Below are 12,804 nucleotides of genomic sequence, written 5' to 3' on the forward strand. Positions count from 1 at the left end.
AACTTTTTTTAAATATAATTGACATATAACAAGCATATGACATAATGATTCTGTATTTGTATATATTGCAAAATGATGACTGCAATAGGTCTAGTGAACATCTGTCACCATACTTAGATCCAAAATTTTTTCCTGGTGATGAGAACTTTTAAGATCTACTCTCTCAGCAACTTTCAAATGTGCAATACAGTATTACCCACTATAGTTACCATGCTGTACCTCACATCCCCATGACTCATTTATTTTTTAACTGAAAGTTTCTGTCTTTTGATTTCCTTCACCTGTTTGGCCCAGCTTTCAGCCCTTGCCTGACAGCCACCAATTTGTTACCTGTACATGATCTTGGTTTTTTGCTTGTTTTTAATTTTTTATTCTGCTTATGATCATCTTTATTCCATAAACACTTTAAAAAGATTAGTTAGATCTCACAAAAAGAAATGTACTATTTATCACGATAAAGAATTAAGGCATTTAGAGTAGGTAATATTCCTATTTCGGAGAAGGCAATGACACCCCACTCCAGTACTCTTGCCTGGCAAATCCCATGGGCGGAGGAGCCTGGAAGGCTGCAGTCCATGGGGTCACTAAGAGTCGGACTCGACTGAGCGACTTCACTTTCACTTTTGACTTTCATGCATTGGAGAAGGAAATGGCAACCCACTCCAGTGTTCTTGCCTGGAGAATCCCAGGGACGGGGAAGCCTGGCGGGCTGCCGTCTATGGGGTCACACAGAGTCGGACACGACTGAAGTGACTCAGCAGCAGCAGCAGCAGTATTCCTATTTACACAAATTTTTAGATCCGCATATATGTGAGATTATACAGTATATGTCTTTCTTTGTCTCACATATTTCACTTAACATAATGCCCTCAAGGTTCATGTGTGTTGTCACCAGTGGCAAGATTTCATTCTTTTACATGGCTGAATATTTCATTGATTGTATACCACATCATCTTTATCCATCCATTTGTCGATGGACACCTTGGTTGTTTCTATATGTTAGTTATTGTAAATAATGCTACAATGTAGTGTTCTTGTTTTCTCCAGGTAAATACCAAAAAGTGGAATTGCTGGGTCACAGTGGTGGTTCTATTTTAATTTTTTGAGAAACCTCCATACTGTTTGCCATGGCTATACCAGTTTACATTGCTACCAGTAGTGCACAAGGGTTCCTCTGCTCCACATCCTCACCATTTGTCATTTGTATTCTTTTTGATGATAGCCATTCTGATAGGTGTGAGGTAATATCACTTTGTGGGTTTGATTCGCACTTCCCTGGAAATTAGTGATGCTAAGAATCTTTTCATGTAGTGTTGGCCTTATGTATGTGTTCTGATAGATGTCCATTAAGTTCCTTTGCCTGTTTTTTTAATTGGATTTTTTGGCTTTTGGTTGTCAAGAGTTGTGAGTTCTGTATGTACTTTGGACACTAACCTCATATCAGATATATGATTTACAAATATTTTCTCTTTTCATTTTATGGATGGTTTCCTTTGCTGTGCAGAAGCTTTTTAGTTTGACTTAGTCCTACTTGCTCTTTTTTGCTTTTGTTGCCTTTGCTTTGGCTGTCAAATTCAAAGAATCATTGCCATGACTGATGTTAAGGAGCTTACTGCCTGTGTTTTCTTCTAGGAGTTTTATGGGTTTGGGGCCTTTTAATCCATTTGAGTTAATTTTTATGAATAGTATAGAGTGGAACAGTTTCTTTTTTTTTTTCTGCATGTGACTGTCCAACTTTCCCAGCCCGCTTATTGAAGAGAGTGTCCTTTGCCCACTGAAATATTCTTGGCTCCTTCATCATAACTTAGTCGACTGTGTATGCTTAGGTTTACTTCTGGACTCTATATTCTATTCCACTGATTTTTGTGTCTGTTTTTATGCCAACACCATGCTGTTTTGATAAATATAGCTTTGTAATATAGTTTGAAATCTGGGCATGTGGTGCCTCCAGCTTTGTTGTTCTTTTCAAGATTGCTTTGACTGTTCAGGGTTTTGTGGTTCCATGCATATTTTAAGAATGTTTGTTCTTTTTCTGTGAAAAATACCCCTGGAATACTGATTGGGATTGCACTGAATCTGTACTTTGCTTTGGGTTGTATGGACATTTTAGAATATTAATTCTTCTAATCCATGAGCATGGAGTATCTCTCCATTTATTTGTGTCTTCTCCAGTCTCTTTCATCAATTTCTTGGAGTTTTCAGTGTACAGGTCTTCTGCCTCCTTGGTTGAATTTATTTCTAGGTATTTTATTCTTTTTTTTTTTTTTTTTAAGAAAAACAGGTGGTGCTCTCATCTTCTGTCAGGAGGTGACTAATGTCAGCTTGTCTATTCTTTTATGCTTTCTGCAGCATTGATGCTCACTACCTAGATTCATTAGGTCATTAGGGATTACAAAAGGATATTCTAATAATGTCATTGCTTCTTTATTATTTACTAGCTAGAATACTTTTCTATAGAGATACTTTCTCATTAACTACTTTGTTATTTGAAGTACAGTTTAAATAAGATAAATGCTTGATTCTTTCCCTTTGTTTACTAGTTTTCAACATTGTAAGTTGGCTCTCTAATATCCTCTACCAGTGGCAAATCCATTTTTTAAATACCATTATAAACTCACAGGATGAAATACCTCTTAATATATCCTTTGAAGTTGTCTTTCCTAATAGTCAGATTGTCTCATCCTTGGTCAACAGAAGCCTCTTCAAGCTGATTCCCAAATTCTTTTGCCATTGCCCTAGTAGATTTTATTTCCTTCCTATCTGGTCTGATAAAATGGCCTGGTCTTCTATTGTTCATTTCTTGCCCCAGCCATGTCTTCAAGGAGCCCTGATTCCTTTTAATGAGAAATAATATTTCAAGGCCACAGACCAAGCACTAGCTATTCTCTTTGCTACTGAGTCGGTCATTGTTTTTCTTAGAATTTTCAGAGGACAAGCCAGGAAATACATGGAGCTTTTTTTAAAAAGATGAAATGTATCTTTCGTTCATCTCGGCACTCCTATATCTCAGGATTTAAAAGAAGCGGAGGAGAATCCCCAAAGGTGACACACATAGTTAAGAATTTAATGTAGTAGGAACAGCAATAATAACAACGCCTCATATTTCTAAAGCAGCGCTCCAATTAAAAATGTATGGCATCTCGGCGTTTTGTCTCATCTATCCTCACGACATCGCTCAGAAATTGAAGCTTCACTTGCTCTGTTTTACACATGGGGGAAATGGAACCACGAGGAAGTGTGAGCTGTAACAGAATTGGGACTCAAGTCCTTCATCTCCCACCCCTCTCTCCTATTTGTCCATGTGGCAAGTGCAGGATTTTTATAGTTTTTGGATTCTGTTCCCCACTGCATTGCCACATAATTGGCAGGCTGTGTCCCCGTGCCTGCCTCACTTGGAACCCTCTGGAATCCTGAGTGAATGTACAAAGTGCCTTAACTAACACAAGCTGTTGCCTCCAAAATCTCCTTATAAATGAGCCACAAAGCCTCCATAGGTCTTTCTCCTAGTGAGTGGAAATAAATAACGCAGAATATAGCGAACGCATGCCGTGAGCAGCAGGCTGAGGGAAACGGTCTCCTGTCCATCTCTAAAGGAGCGTTGTATTCAGTTTTTAAATGATTCATCTCTTCCCTCTCCATCACTGGGGTCATTTTTGAAAAGCCGGCTGTTCATTGGAAAGGTCTTTCCATCCCCACAGACTACTACTGTGTAAAGTTTCAAGGTTGAGTTCAGCCTGAAATTTGAATTTAATATTGTATGGAATCACAAGGAGAAAAGCAATCAGCCTGCCTCCTTGAGTGAGTCTTTTGAACTGAATCTGTATTACTGTGCACACAAGTTTCTTATTCCTGCTGGAGGGCTCTGGAGTAATCAAGTAAACTCTCTCATCTCCCGCTCTGCCCCACCCCCTGGTATCTTTCAGTGTCCGTCGGCTTTGAATATGAGACCTGCCCCAGTCTCATCCTGTGGGAGAAAAGGACAGCCCTCCTTCAGGGATTTGAGCTGGACCCTTCCAACCTCGGTGGCTGGTCCCTGGACAAACACCATATCCTCAACGTTAAAAGTGGTATGTGGGAGACCTCCCTGACGATCTGATGGTTAAGACTTCACCTTCCAATACAAACTCAGTTCTCTGGTCAGGGAGCTAAGATCCAACATGCCTTGGTGCAAAAAAAAAAAAAAAAGACATAAAACAGAAGCAATGTTATAACAAATTCAATAGACTTTAAAAATGGCCTACATCCCCCCCACAAAAAGTAGTTTGTGAGCACAGCCCCTTTTCCTGCATACAACATCTGGAACCTTCTCTCCAGCCTTGACATTTAAGCGAAAGCACCATCCCCTTCTCGCATCTATTTTTCATCAAGTGCCTAAAATACTCATAGGTTTTTCCCCCTTCTCCTTTGAAATGTCAAACACCGTAGAGCTGGTTTTCCCAGACCATGCATCTTAGTGGCCCTCACAAGTCTTCAATTATCTCTGCAAATGTTTTCTTACCCCGGACCGCGGCCTTGGGGTGTACGCATCCTGTTGCAGTGCTGTCGGCATTGTGAGGAAATTGGGGACCTCCCCACAGTTGACGCTTCCTACTGTTTCTCTTCCCTCTGTCACTTTCACCCATCCTCAGTAAGTTGATAGACATGTCCACCGCGGAGGGCTGCAGTAACCATCCCAATTTATTGCCTCCCCACCCCGCCCAGGAATCCTGCACAAGGGCACCGGGGAGAACCAGTTCCTGACGCAGCAGCCCGCCATCATCACCAGCATCATGGGCAACGGCCGCCGCCGGAGCATCTCCTGTCCCAGCTGCAACGGCCTTGCTGAAGGCAACAAGCTGCTCGCCCCAGTCGCCCTGGCCGTTGGAGTCGACGGGAGCCTCTTCGTTGGTGACTTCAATTACATCCGACGCATCTTTCCCTCTCGAAACGTGACCAGCATCTTGGAGTTACGGTAAGTGACAGCACAGAAAACCTGCTTTTACTCTATGGCTCCCACTGCTACAAAACTTCCCTGGGTAAATGGTGGCCACGTGTGGGGTTCTCCAGAGGATGCACATTCGGTGTGATGGGCTGAGGTTTGATAACCAAGGCCTGGGATCAAATAAGGACTGGGGAAAATCCTTGGTGTAGCGATAAAACACTACCCATGTATTTAATACAGTTGTTGACACCTACCTTACGGCAAAGACGAAAGCCTTCAGACATTGTGCTGGGGGTGGGACCTGGGTAGCTATATTTTATAAAACCTCCACGAGAGAATCTGATACATCCCCAACAGTGAAAGAACCACTACTCTAAGCTGATGGTCCATTTCCCTGGTTTCTAAAGTGGCACGTCTTAAAAATACAGATTCCCAGAGCCCACCCCGAGAGAATTGGTTCAGTAAGTCTAGAGCAGCGTCAAGGTGTCTTTCTCTTTGACAGGCTCTGTAGAAAATTCTGATATGCATCGAAGTTTGAGAATCGCTAACGTTCATTCATTAATTCAAACATTTCTATTGAGCACTTCTGTGTGCTAGCTCTCTGCGAATTTTCTAGATCTTTGCACATTTATTAGGATCTGACTTAGAATTACTGCATAGGCCTTGCTAGGTAAATTCCAGCCACTCCAGGGGATTTAAAGTCCTGGTCTCTGTCTGGACAAAAGCTCTTTGAAACTCTCTTTTTGGGAAAGTTGATTCCAGGTCCTCAAACCTAGAGAGGAATCCATCTATAAATAGAGGGAGAAATGCAGTCTATAAACAAGGGGGAAGATTCATTCAACAAATACTTGGTGAATATATACCATGTGCAGGACTGTCTGGTGAAGCAGGGGAAAAAAACACATGGAAAAAGCAAAGCCCTAGCTGTCACATTGGTGGTCTGTTGTTGTTGTTCAATCGCTAAGTTGTGTCCGACTTTGCGACCCCATGGACTGCAGCATGCCAGGCTTTCCTGTCCATCACCTCCCAGAGTTTGCTCAAAATCATGTCCACTGAGTCCATGATGCAATCCAGCCATCTCCTCCTCTGTCGTCCCCTTCTCCTCCTGCCTTCAATCCTTCCCAGCATCAGGGTCTTTTCCAATGAGTCAGCTCTTCACATCAGGCAGCCAAAGGTGGTGGTCTGATAGGGAACTTCAAACTAAATCATGTGGACAAATTTAAAAATTTTTTTCAAGTAGCCTTCAATGCTCTAAGGAAACTCTAACAGGGTGAGAAATAGGGACTGTGGTGATGGGGAGGAGGAAGAAGAAAGCTACATAAGATAAAGTATTCAGAAAAACCCCTTGTATTAGGTGATTCGTGAGGTGGGACATGAATGATGAGGTTAGTTATGTGGTGTACTAGGGAAGAGTAACGTTGTGCAAAAGCCCAGTATCAGCAAATAACCTGCTTATTTATGGGACTGATAGAAATTGATAGAAATCCAGGAAGGTGGGGAGCTCAGGGGAGAGTGTCTCAGAGGAGAGCAGAGAGGTAGGTAGGGGGCCAGTGCTTCAAGATCGGAATGACCATGTCTACACGTGTGGGTCACATTCTTTTTAATTTATTTTATTGAAGATATGTGATGTACCATGTTGTATTCATTTCTGCTGTATAACGGCGTGATTCAGTTATACATACATATAGATGCTTTTTATATTCTTTTTCATTATGCAATGCACAGCCATGGGTGGAGCTGATATGATCTGATTTGCATTTTCTTACAGATGACTCTGGCTATCGGATGAGGAAGGGACTGTAGGCGTTCGAGACAATAGGGAGACTGTAGCCATTGTCCAGGATTTCAGTGATGGTGACATGGACTAGGGTGGTAGCCAGGGGGATGGGGAGCTTCCAATTGAGATACATTTTCAGGGCAAATCTCATAGGAAATGTCAGTAGACTATTTTCAGAAATTGGGGTGGGGAGAACCAGAGAGAGAGAAAAGAATCAAAGGTCATGCTAAGATTTTGGTCTGAGCAGCCAAGTGGGCGGTGGTATTTTCTGAGGCAGCCTCAGCTGCCAAGTGAAGGACTTGGAAGAAGCCACAGGCTGCCCCTGCATTTTGTGTCTCTGAGAACCTTCTGAGAGGGAAGTCAGTGCTCTGACCACCAGCAAGTGTTGCTGGTGTCCTGGGGGGCTGAGACTGTCTGTGCCAGGCACTTGTCTGGAGTGGGTACAAGAAGAGAATACAACCCAGCTCCACCCCAAGAAGGTGACGGTTTCAGTGATACAATGATCAGGGATCCTGGAGGCGTTTACTGAGCATAAGGGTGAACCAGACCCTAAGCTGGGTCCCAAAGGGGATGAAACCCAGGCTTAAAGAGCACCCGTTCGAGGACGAGATATGGGCACCTGGGAGAGGAAAAGCAGTTCAAGCTGAGTGTTCTAGAAGAGCCAACAACCAACCATCACAGAAACATGGTGGGGCGGGCGGGGGCCATGGGGCAGAGGGTGTAATGACCAAAAGATAATCAGTGAGAGGAAGGGGCAGGCAAAAGGGAAGAGGCTGGGTCATCTTCAGGAGGTCACGCTGACAGTGAGACACGCCACTTTCTTAGCGCTCCCCAGCCGGGTCCCTTTGCCAAGCTGTTTATTCCCTTTGTTTTTCTAGTAGAACATCTTCTTCACAGGCATCCTGTGGGCAGTGGAGGGCCAGGAGAGGAGGCGGGGACGGCAGTGGAGGGAGCGCTGGGCCTGTTCTGAGGGGCTGCGTGTCGGCATCCAGCATCTGGCTCCTGCTCCTTTGTCACTGCTGTTGCTGCTCAGGGCCCCGTCAGCACACGCCCGCCACTTCCCCGCCTCCACGCCTTGACTCGTGCTGCTTGCTCCACTTAAAATACCTTCTCCGCCTCATCTCCGGCATCAGGTCCCCCTTTAGAGGTGGAGTTTGAAGGCCGCCTCTTCCGTGAAGCCTGGTCTCCCCAGCAGAAAAAATTCTCTCCCTCCCCTGAGCCATTTAACTCTCATTTTGCACACACGTGACACCATGGGACTGTCATGTTTTTCAGCTATTTCTGCAAGTCCGCAGGGCCCTGGGGTGTGAACATCTATAGAGCCAGCACCTTTGACATCTTTGCCCCTTGATGCCCAGAGAGGTGCCTGGCCCACAGGAGGGGCTCGAGACGTGCTCCTTGAGTTAAAGTGGATAAAGCCCAGCATCCTCCCTTTGGTTGGAGTTTGTCCCTGATTCCACATCTCTCAAGTTGCAGGGGCCACAACATCAATGGCACAAGTTAAGGGCCCACGTGGTAACATTGAAGACAGCTGGAGGGAGGGTAACTGTCAATTTCCCTTGACAGCTGTGTGATTTTTTTTTTTTTTCCCTTTGTAACCACCTTTAGACTTGCTCTTATTTCATCAGCCAGGTATCGAGACGATTAGAAGTTAAGCTTTAACAAGAACACTGGTTTGATTCTTCTTTGCTTCCCACCACATACCTGAAAACAAAGGGCTGTCAATCCCCTCTCTTCAAAACAGTAACCAGCAAAGGGAGGGGGGGATGGGGAGAGACCTGTCGTGCTTCTGTCTTTTCTCCATTGTGAGTTGGCAGCCGAATTAGCCAATTTTGGGAGTTGGTGCCCGTCCCAGAGCTGAGCCTCCAAACCCTAATTTTATTTCAGTGTTCACTCTCCTTCTCCCTCACTTCTTCCTTTGCCTATCCCAAACATGTAGGGGCAGAGCTCTACACACTTGAAGAACTGATGCTGGAAGAAGCCTTCTTCTTATGTAAACCAATTATCACCTGCCTGCTCTAATTCCACCAGCATTCAAGACATTTTCAATACCCACATCCCCAAAAAGCCTGATAACCTACCTCTGGGAGCCCATTTCCCTTCTTACAACAATTATCCTCTGCAGGTGATTCTTAGAAAACCCAAGCCCTGTGGAGTAGAGTATATCTGTCAGTCACTCACATCTTGGGGTGAAGTTCTATCAACAAACAAGCTTTCCTGTCTTCCCTGTTTGAGAATATCTCTGGACCTGAACCCCAGTATGAGGCAGGAAATGATAACGGATGGGACAGTGTCTCTCTGCCTTTTCTTGACTTGGCCCCTTTCCATAAACATAAGAATCTCACACTTTCCTTCATGTTTGCAGTTCTAAGCTTTTTTTTCTTTTTCCCATTATTAGATTATACTGTGATATGAGCTGTGGTTTTTTCCAACTAAAACACTTCCCCATGCTGAGATTCTGAGGATGCTGGTGGTGGGGGGTCAGCAGCACCACTGCCCTAGGGAAGATGTTTAGGGGATGGGATTGTCCTGCCCAGGTGTGTGAGTGCTGGAAAGGGAAGAGATGCCAGAATGCAGAAACCTAGGCGAGTGGGTAAGGGCAGCAGAAATTCAAAGGAGGCTTCACCAAAGGCCAGCTTTGCCTGAGAGTTCACCTCCAACAGAGCCTGTTTAATGCCAACATAGAAAGTTAGGGAGAAGAATGAGATTATAGCCAGAGGGAAAATGCTTTCTCTGTGTAGACAGTGTATAAACATGGAGATCAGAAAGCAAAATATAACACAGCACCTACCCAGAGTAACGGTGACAACAATATTGCCACAACATTTTAGACAGTTCTTGGCACTGTTTTCAAAGCTCTTTTTACCAAGGACAGATCCAGGTTTCATGGGGTCTGATTCTTCATGCAGTTTTAGAATGAAAGTGTCTACCATTTAAAATAAGAAAAGGACCCAAAACAAATGACAAATTTAGAAAAGCTGGCAATTAGTGCAGACATAACAAAATCCAGACAAATAACCTAAAGTTTGTTGTTAACTAACCATTGCACTTCCATGATATATGACTTCTCCACTGGACATTCTAGTTCCTGTAATGATGTTAGGTGAGTTGGTATAACAGGGCAGGAGCATTCCTTAAAGCCATGAATACCACTGTCATCTGAAAGATAGTGAAGGACTATGTATGAGCCACAGAAGCACATCCCCCTAAACTAAACTAAATGTATCCCAACTCAATTTTTTAAAGAATACACATAAACAAAAACTCTGGCCAGCCCACATCCACCCTGTTCTATGCCACAGAGCGATAGAATTGGAATAGAAAGACTCCAGCGTCCACCGATGGCAGCTTTGTGATTCTCAGCAGGACACGAGGGACTGGACCTCATCCAAAGCAGGTCTTCCAGCATGAAGGGAAGCAGCCCGTTGCTTCCTTCCTCTACTCAAGAACCCGTTTTTCCAGCCCTGCCTTTCTCCAGGGCTCTCTACTAAGAATCAGCCACACAGAGATAAGTCAGTCATGTCCAGATTTACTCACTCACTTCCGTTGCTGATGAATCAAGGAAGATAAGCACACACACATAAATTACAAGACAGCCTATGGAGAGATCCCTGAGACAAGCGGAGAAGGCTTGGAGAGACCCTGAAGACTTTGCAGGGGAGTCATTGAAACTCCACAGTGTGGAGAACCAATCCATCTCAATTCTTGAATCAGAGACAACTCTTCCCTCAAAGGGTTGGTGTCCTGAGGCCGTGGACCCAAAGACTAGGCCTATCCCTTGTAAGTAGGGCACCTACACACATGTACGGAGATTGACTCAATGGTGCTGTTATTTGGGTTTGTTGGTCCTAAACACCCACTTTGCTAATGGCCCTGGACTGGAACAGCCGTAATCTCAGCCTTTGTCCAAAACTCAGATCCATATGATCATTCGGACCCTGCAGTCTCAGTGACTGAGTCCCCACTGCCTTCTCCTTCCCCCAACATAGATATTATATTAATCAACTTAAAGCAGATGTTCTTAGCAAAGAAGTAGGTCAGGTCTACAGACCCAAATCCCAACCAGTCTTTTCACAAAATCTTAACTTTAAAAAAGTGGAATTGATATTGTAATAATTAAGAGCCAAATATGACTACCACTGGTGGCAGATAACATTTCACTTTCATTAAGCAATATAAAATAGATGCGAGAATTCCCGGCTGCCACCCTGACACACCAGGCTTTGCAGAATGAATCTTAAATTGCACTATGTCAGTCAGAGCTCAAGAGTTATCAGCATCATTTAATTAACTTTTTTTTTTTTTTGCAAAAACTAACATGTTGGAATAAAATATAAAAATGTAATCCCTGTGCAAACCCACCACTAATGATGGCCCCTGGCAAAGGCCTGAGCTGCACCCAGACAGGAATCAGGGCAGTCAACCTTCTTCTTTCCTTCCCTGAAGCCTCCTCCCTTAGCTGGAAGGGAAAGAGAGGTCAGGGGTTCCTTCCACAGTGGCCAGGAAACCTCAGAAATGGGGAGTACTTCTCTATTTGAGGCCGTAGTCTCTCTCCTCTTCTCCTTAATGCTGTTAAGATTCAGCTCCTTTTCTGTTGAACTTGACATGTATTTTCATTCTTTTTTTTTTAAGAATTTTTTTTTTAACTTGGCTGTACCAGGTCTTGGTTATGGCAGGTGGGATCTTCTATCTTCACTGTGGCATGTGGTTATCTTTAGTTGAGGCATGTGGGATCTAGTTCCCTGACCAGGGATGGAACTCGAGCCCTCGGCATTAGGAGCTTGGAGTCTTAGCCACTGGAAAGTCCCCATGTTTTCACTTTTAAAAGAAAAAAGTAGCAAAACTTTCACTAGCTTTCTGAAAAAGAATGATCACTGGAATCTTTGGCTCTGATTATGAGAGGATGGCATCACCTGTGCGTTTCATTGATGAGTGTTACCTGTAAGGAAGAGTGCATGTTAGGCAGGGGCCACACACATGCATGTCAGATGGGGAGGAGACATGGAGCAGGGTGAGGAAATAGTTGAGACGCTCAGGGTCTCAACAGTGTTTGGCAAATGCAGTTGTCTGGGGCAGGGGCTCTCTCCTGGGGGCAGAGTCCCTCTCTCCCTGGTTCTGTGATGCACCAGTGGCAAGTAGGTGACACGGGTGTCACCAGGCTCCCTCCCACACCCAAGGCAGATATCCCAAATGACTTTAGATGGGCTTGAATGTGGCTTCAGATTCCTCCCCTCCCGCCCTCCCAGCAGCCAGTACCAGTGGATAGGTGTCGGCACCCAAGAGGTCACCTGTGTGCCATCCCTGCATTAGGCTGTTTCACCTGAGTCACATAAAGCCACACTGCCGGTCAGAGAATTTAAGCATTCTTGTCTCGATTTTCCAGTGGCTGGGAAGAATCTAAAACTAGAGGAGCTTCCCAAATACAGTAAGTGTCCTACATATGAACCTTCAAGTTGCAAACTTTCAAAGATGCACACTGTACCCTGGTCCGTTCACCTAAGGCATACGTGAACTTGCAGCTTGCCCTCCATCTCCTACTGCTAATGATCCTTCAGCTCTGCCGTCTCCCACCTCTTCTCCCTTCTCCCTTCTTCCAAACTCTTCTTGCCTGCTCACTTAATGCCAGTCCCTGTAGACCAGCTGTTGAACGACTGTACTTTTCAAGGTACTGTACTGTAACATTAAGAATGGTTTCTTCATTTTTTGTGTTTGTTTTTTATGCTCAGTTGTGCAAACAGTATTAGAAACCTATTACAGTACAGTACTCTATACCAACTGTTAGTTGGGTACCAAGACTAACTTTGTTGGACTTTACTAAACAAATCGGACTTACAAACAAGCTCTGGAAGGGAACTTACTTGTATGTAGAGGACTCATTTCTGTAATTGTACTAGGAGCTGTCAGCTAGAAGGGAAAAAAAAAGAAAAAGACTGCCTTTGAGGGGGGCCCTTTATACAAGAAACGAAAATGTTATGTTTGCTTTATCATCAATTCTTCTGCTAACTGTTTGTTCTTTTTCCTTCTGTTTTCTTTCTATAAAGAAATAAAGAGTTTAAACATAGGTAAGATGAAGAACTCGTTCCCATATAATTTGATATGGTTCGTT

At 44.0% G+C, this 12,804-nt stretch overlaps 1 protein-coding gene across 5 annotated transcripts in view; it reads left to right on the forward strand.

Annotated features, from left to right (window-relative positions):
* TENM2 (teneurin transmembrane protein 2) overlaps positions 1-12,804 on the forward strand; it is a 1,167,677-nt gene that overhangs the window by 1,083,853 nt on the left and 71,020 nt on the right. For 4 of the 5 annotated variants that reach the window (XM_086412765.1, XM_086412766.1, XM_086412768.1 and 1 more), the window contains 4 exons: positions 3,924-4,067; positions 4,702-4,951; positions 12,082-12,123; positions 12,740-12,760. In XM_086412765.1, coding sequence (XP_086268891.1) covers positions 3,924-4,067; positions 4,702-4,951; positions 12,082-12,123; positions 12,740-12,760 — 457 coding nt within the window. The remainder of the gene's footprint in view (positions 1-3,923; positions 4,068-4,701; positions 4,952-12,081; positions 12,124-12,739; positions 12,761-12,804) is intronic. The other variant, XM_086412767.1, reaches the window with a different exon arrangement.

Source organism: Bos grunniens, chromosome 7, assembly GCF_055505025.1.
Source record: "Bos grunniens cultivar Pamir isolate PY7600 chromosome 7, Bosgru_T2T1.0, whole genome shotgun sequence".
NCBI classification, from domain to species: Eukaryota; Metazoa; Chordata; class Mammalia; order Artiodactyla; family Bovidae; genus Bos; species Bos grunniens.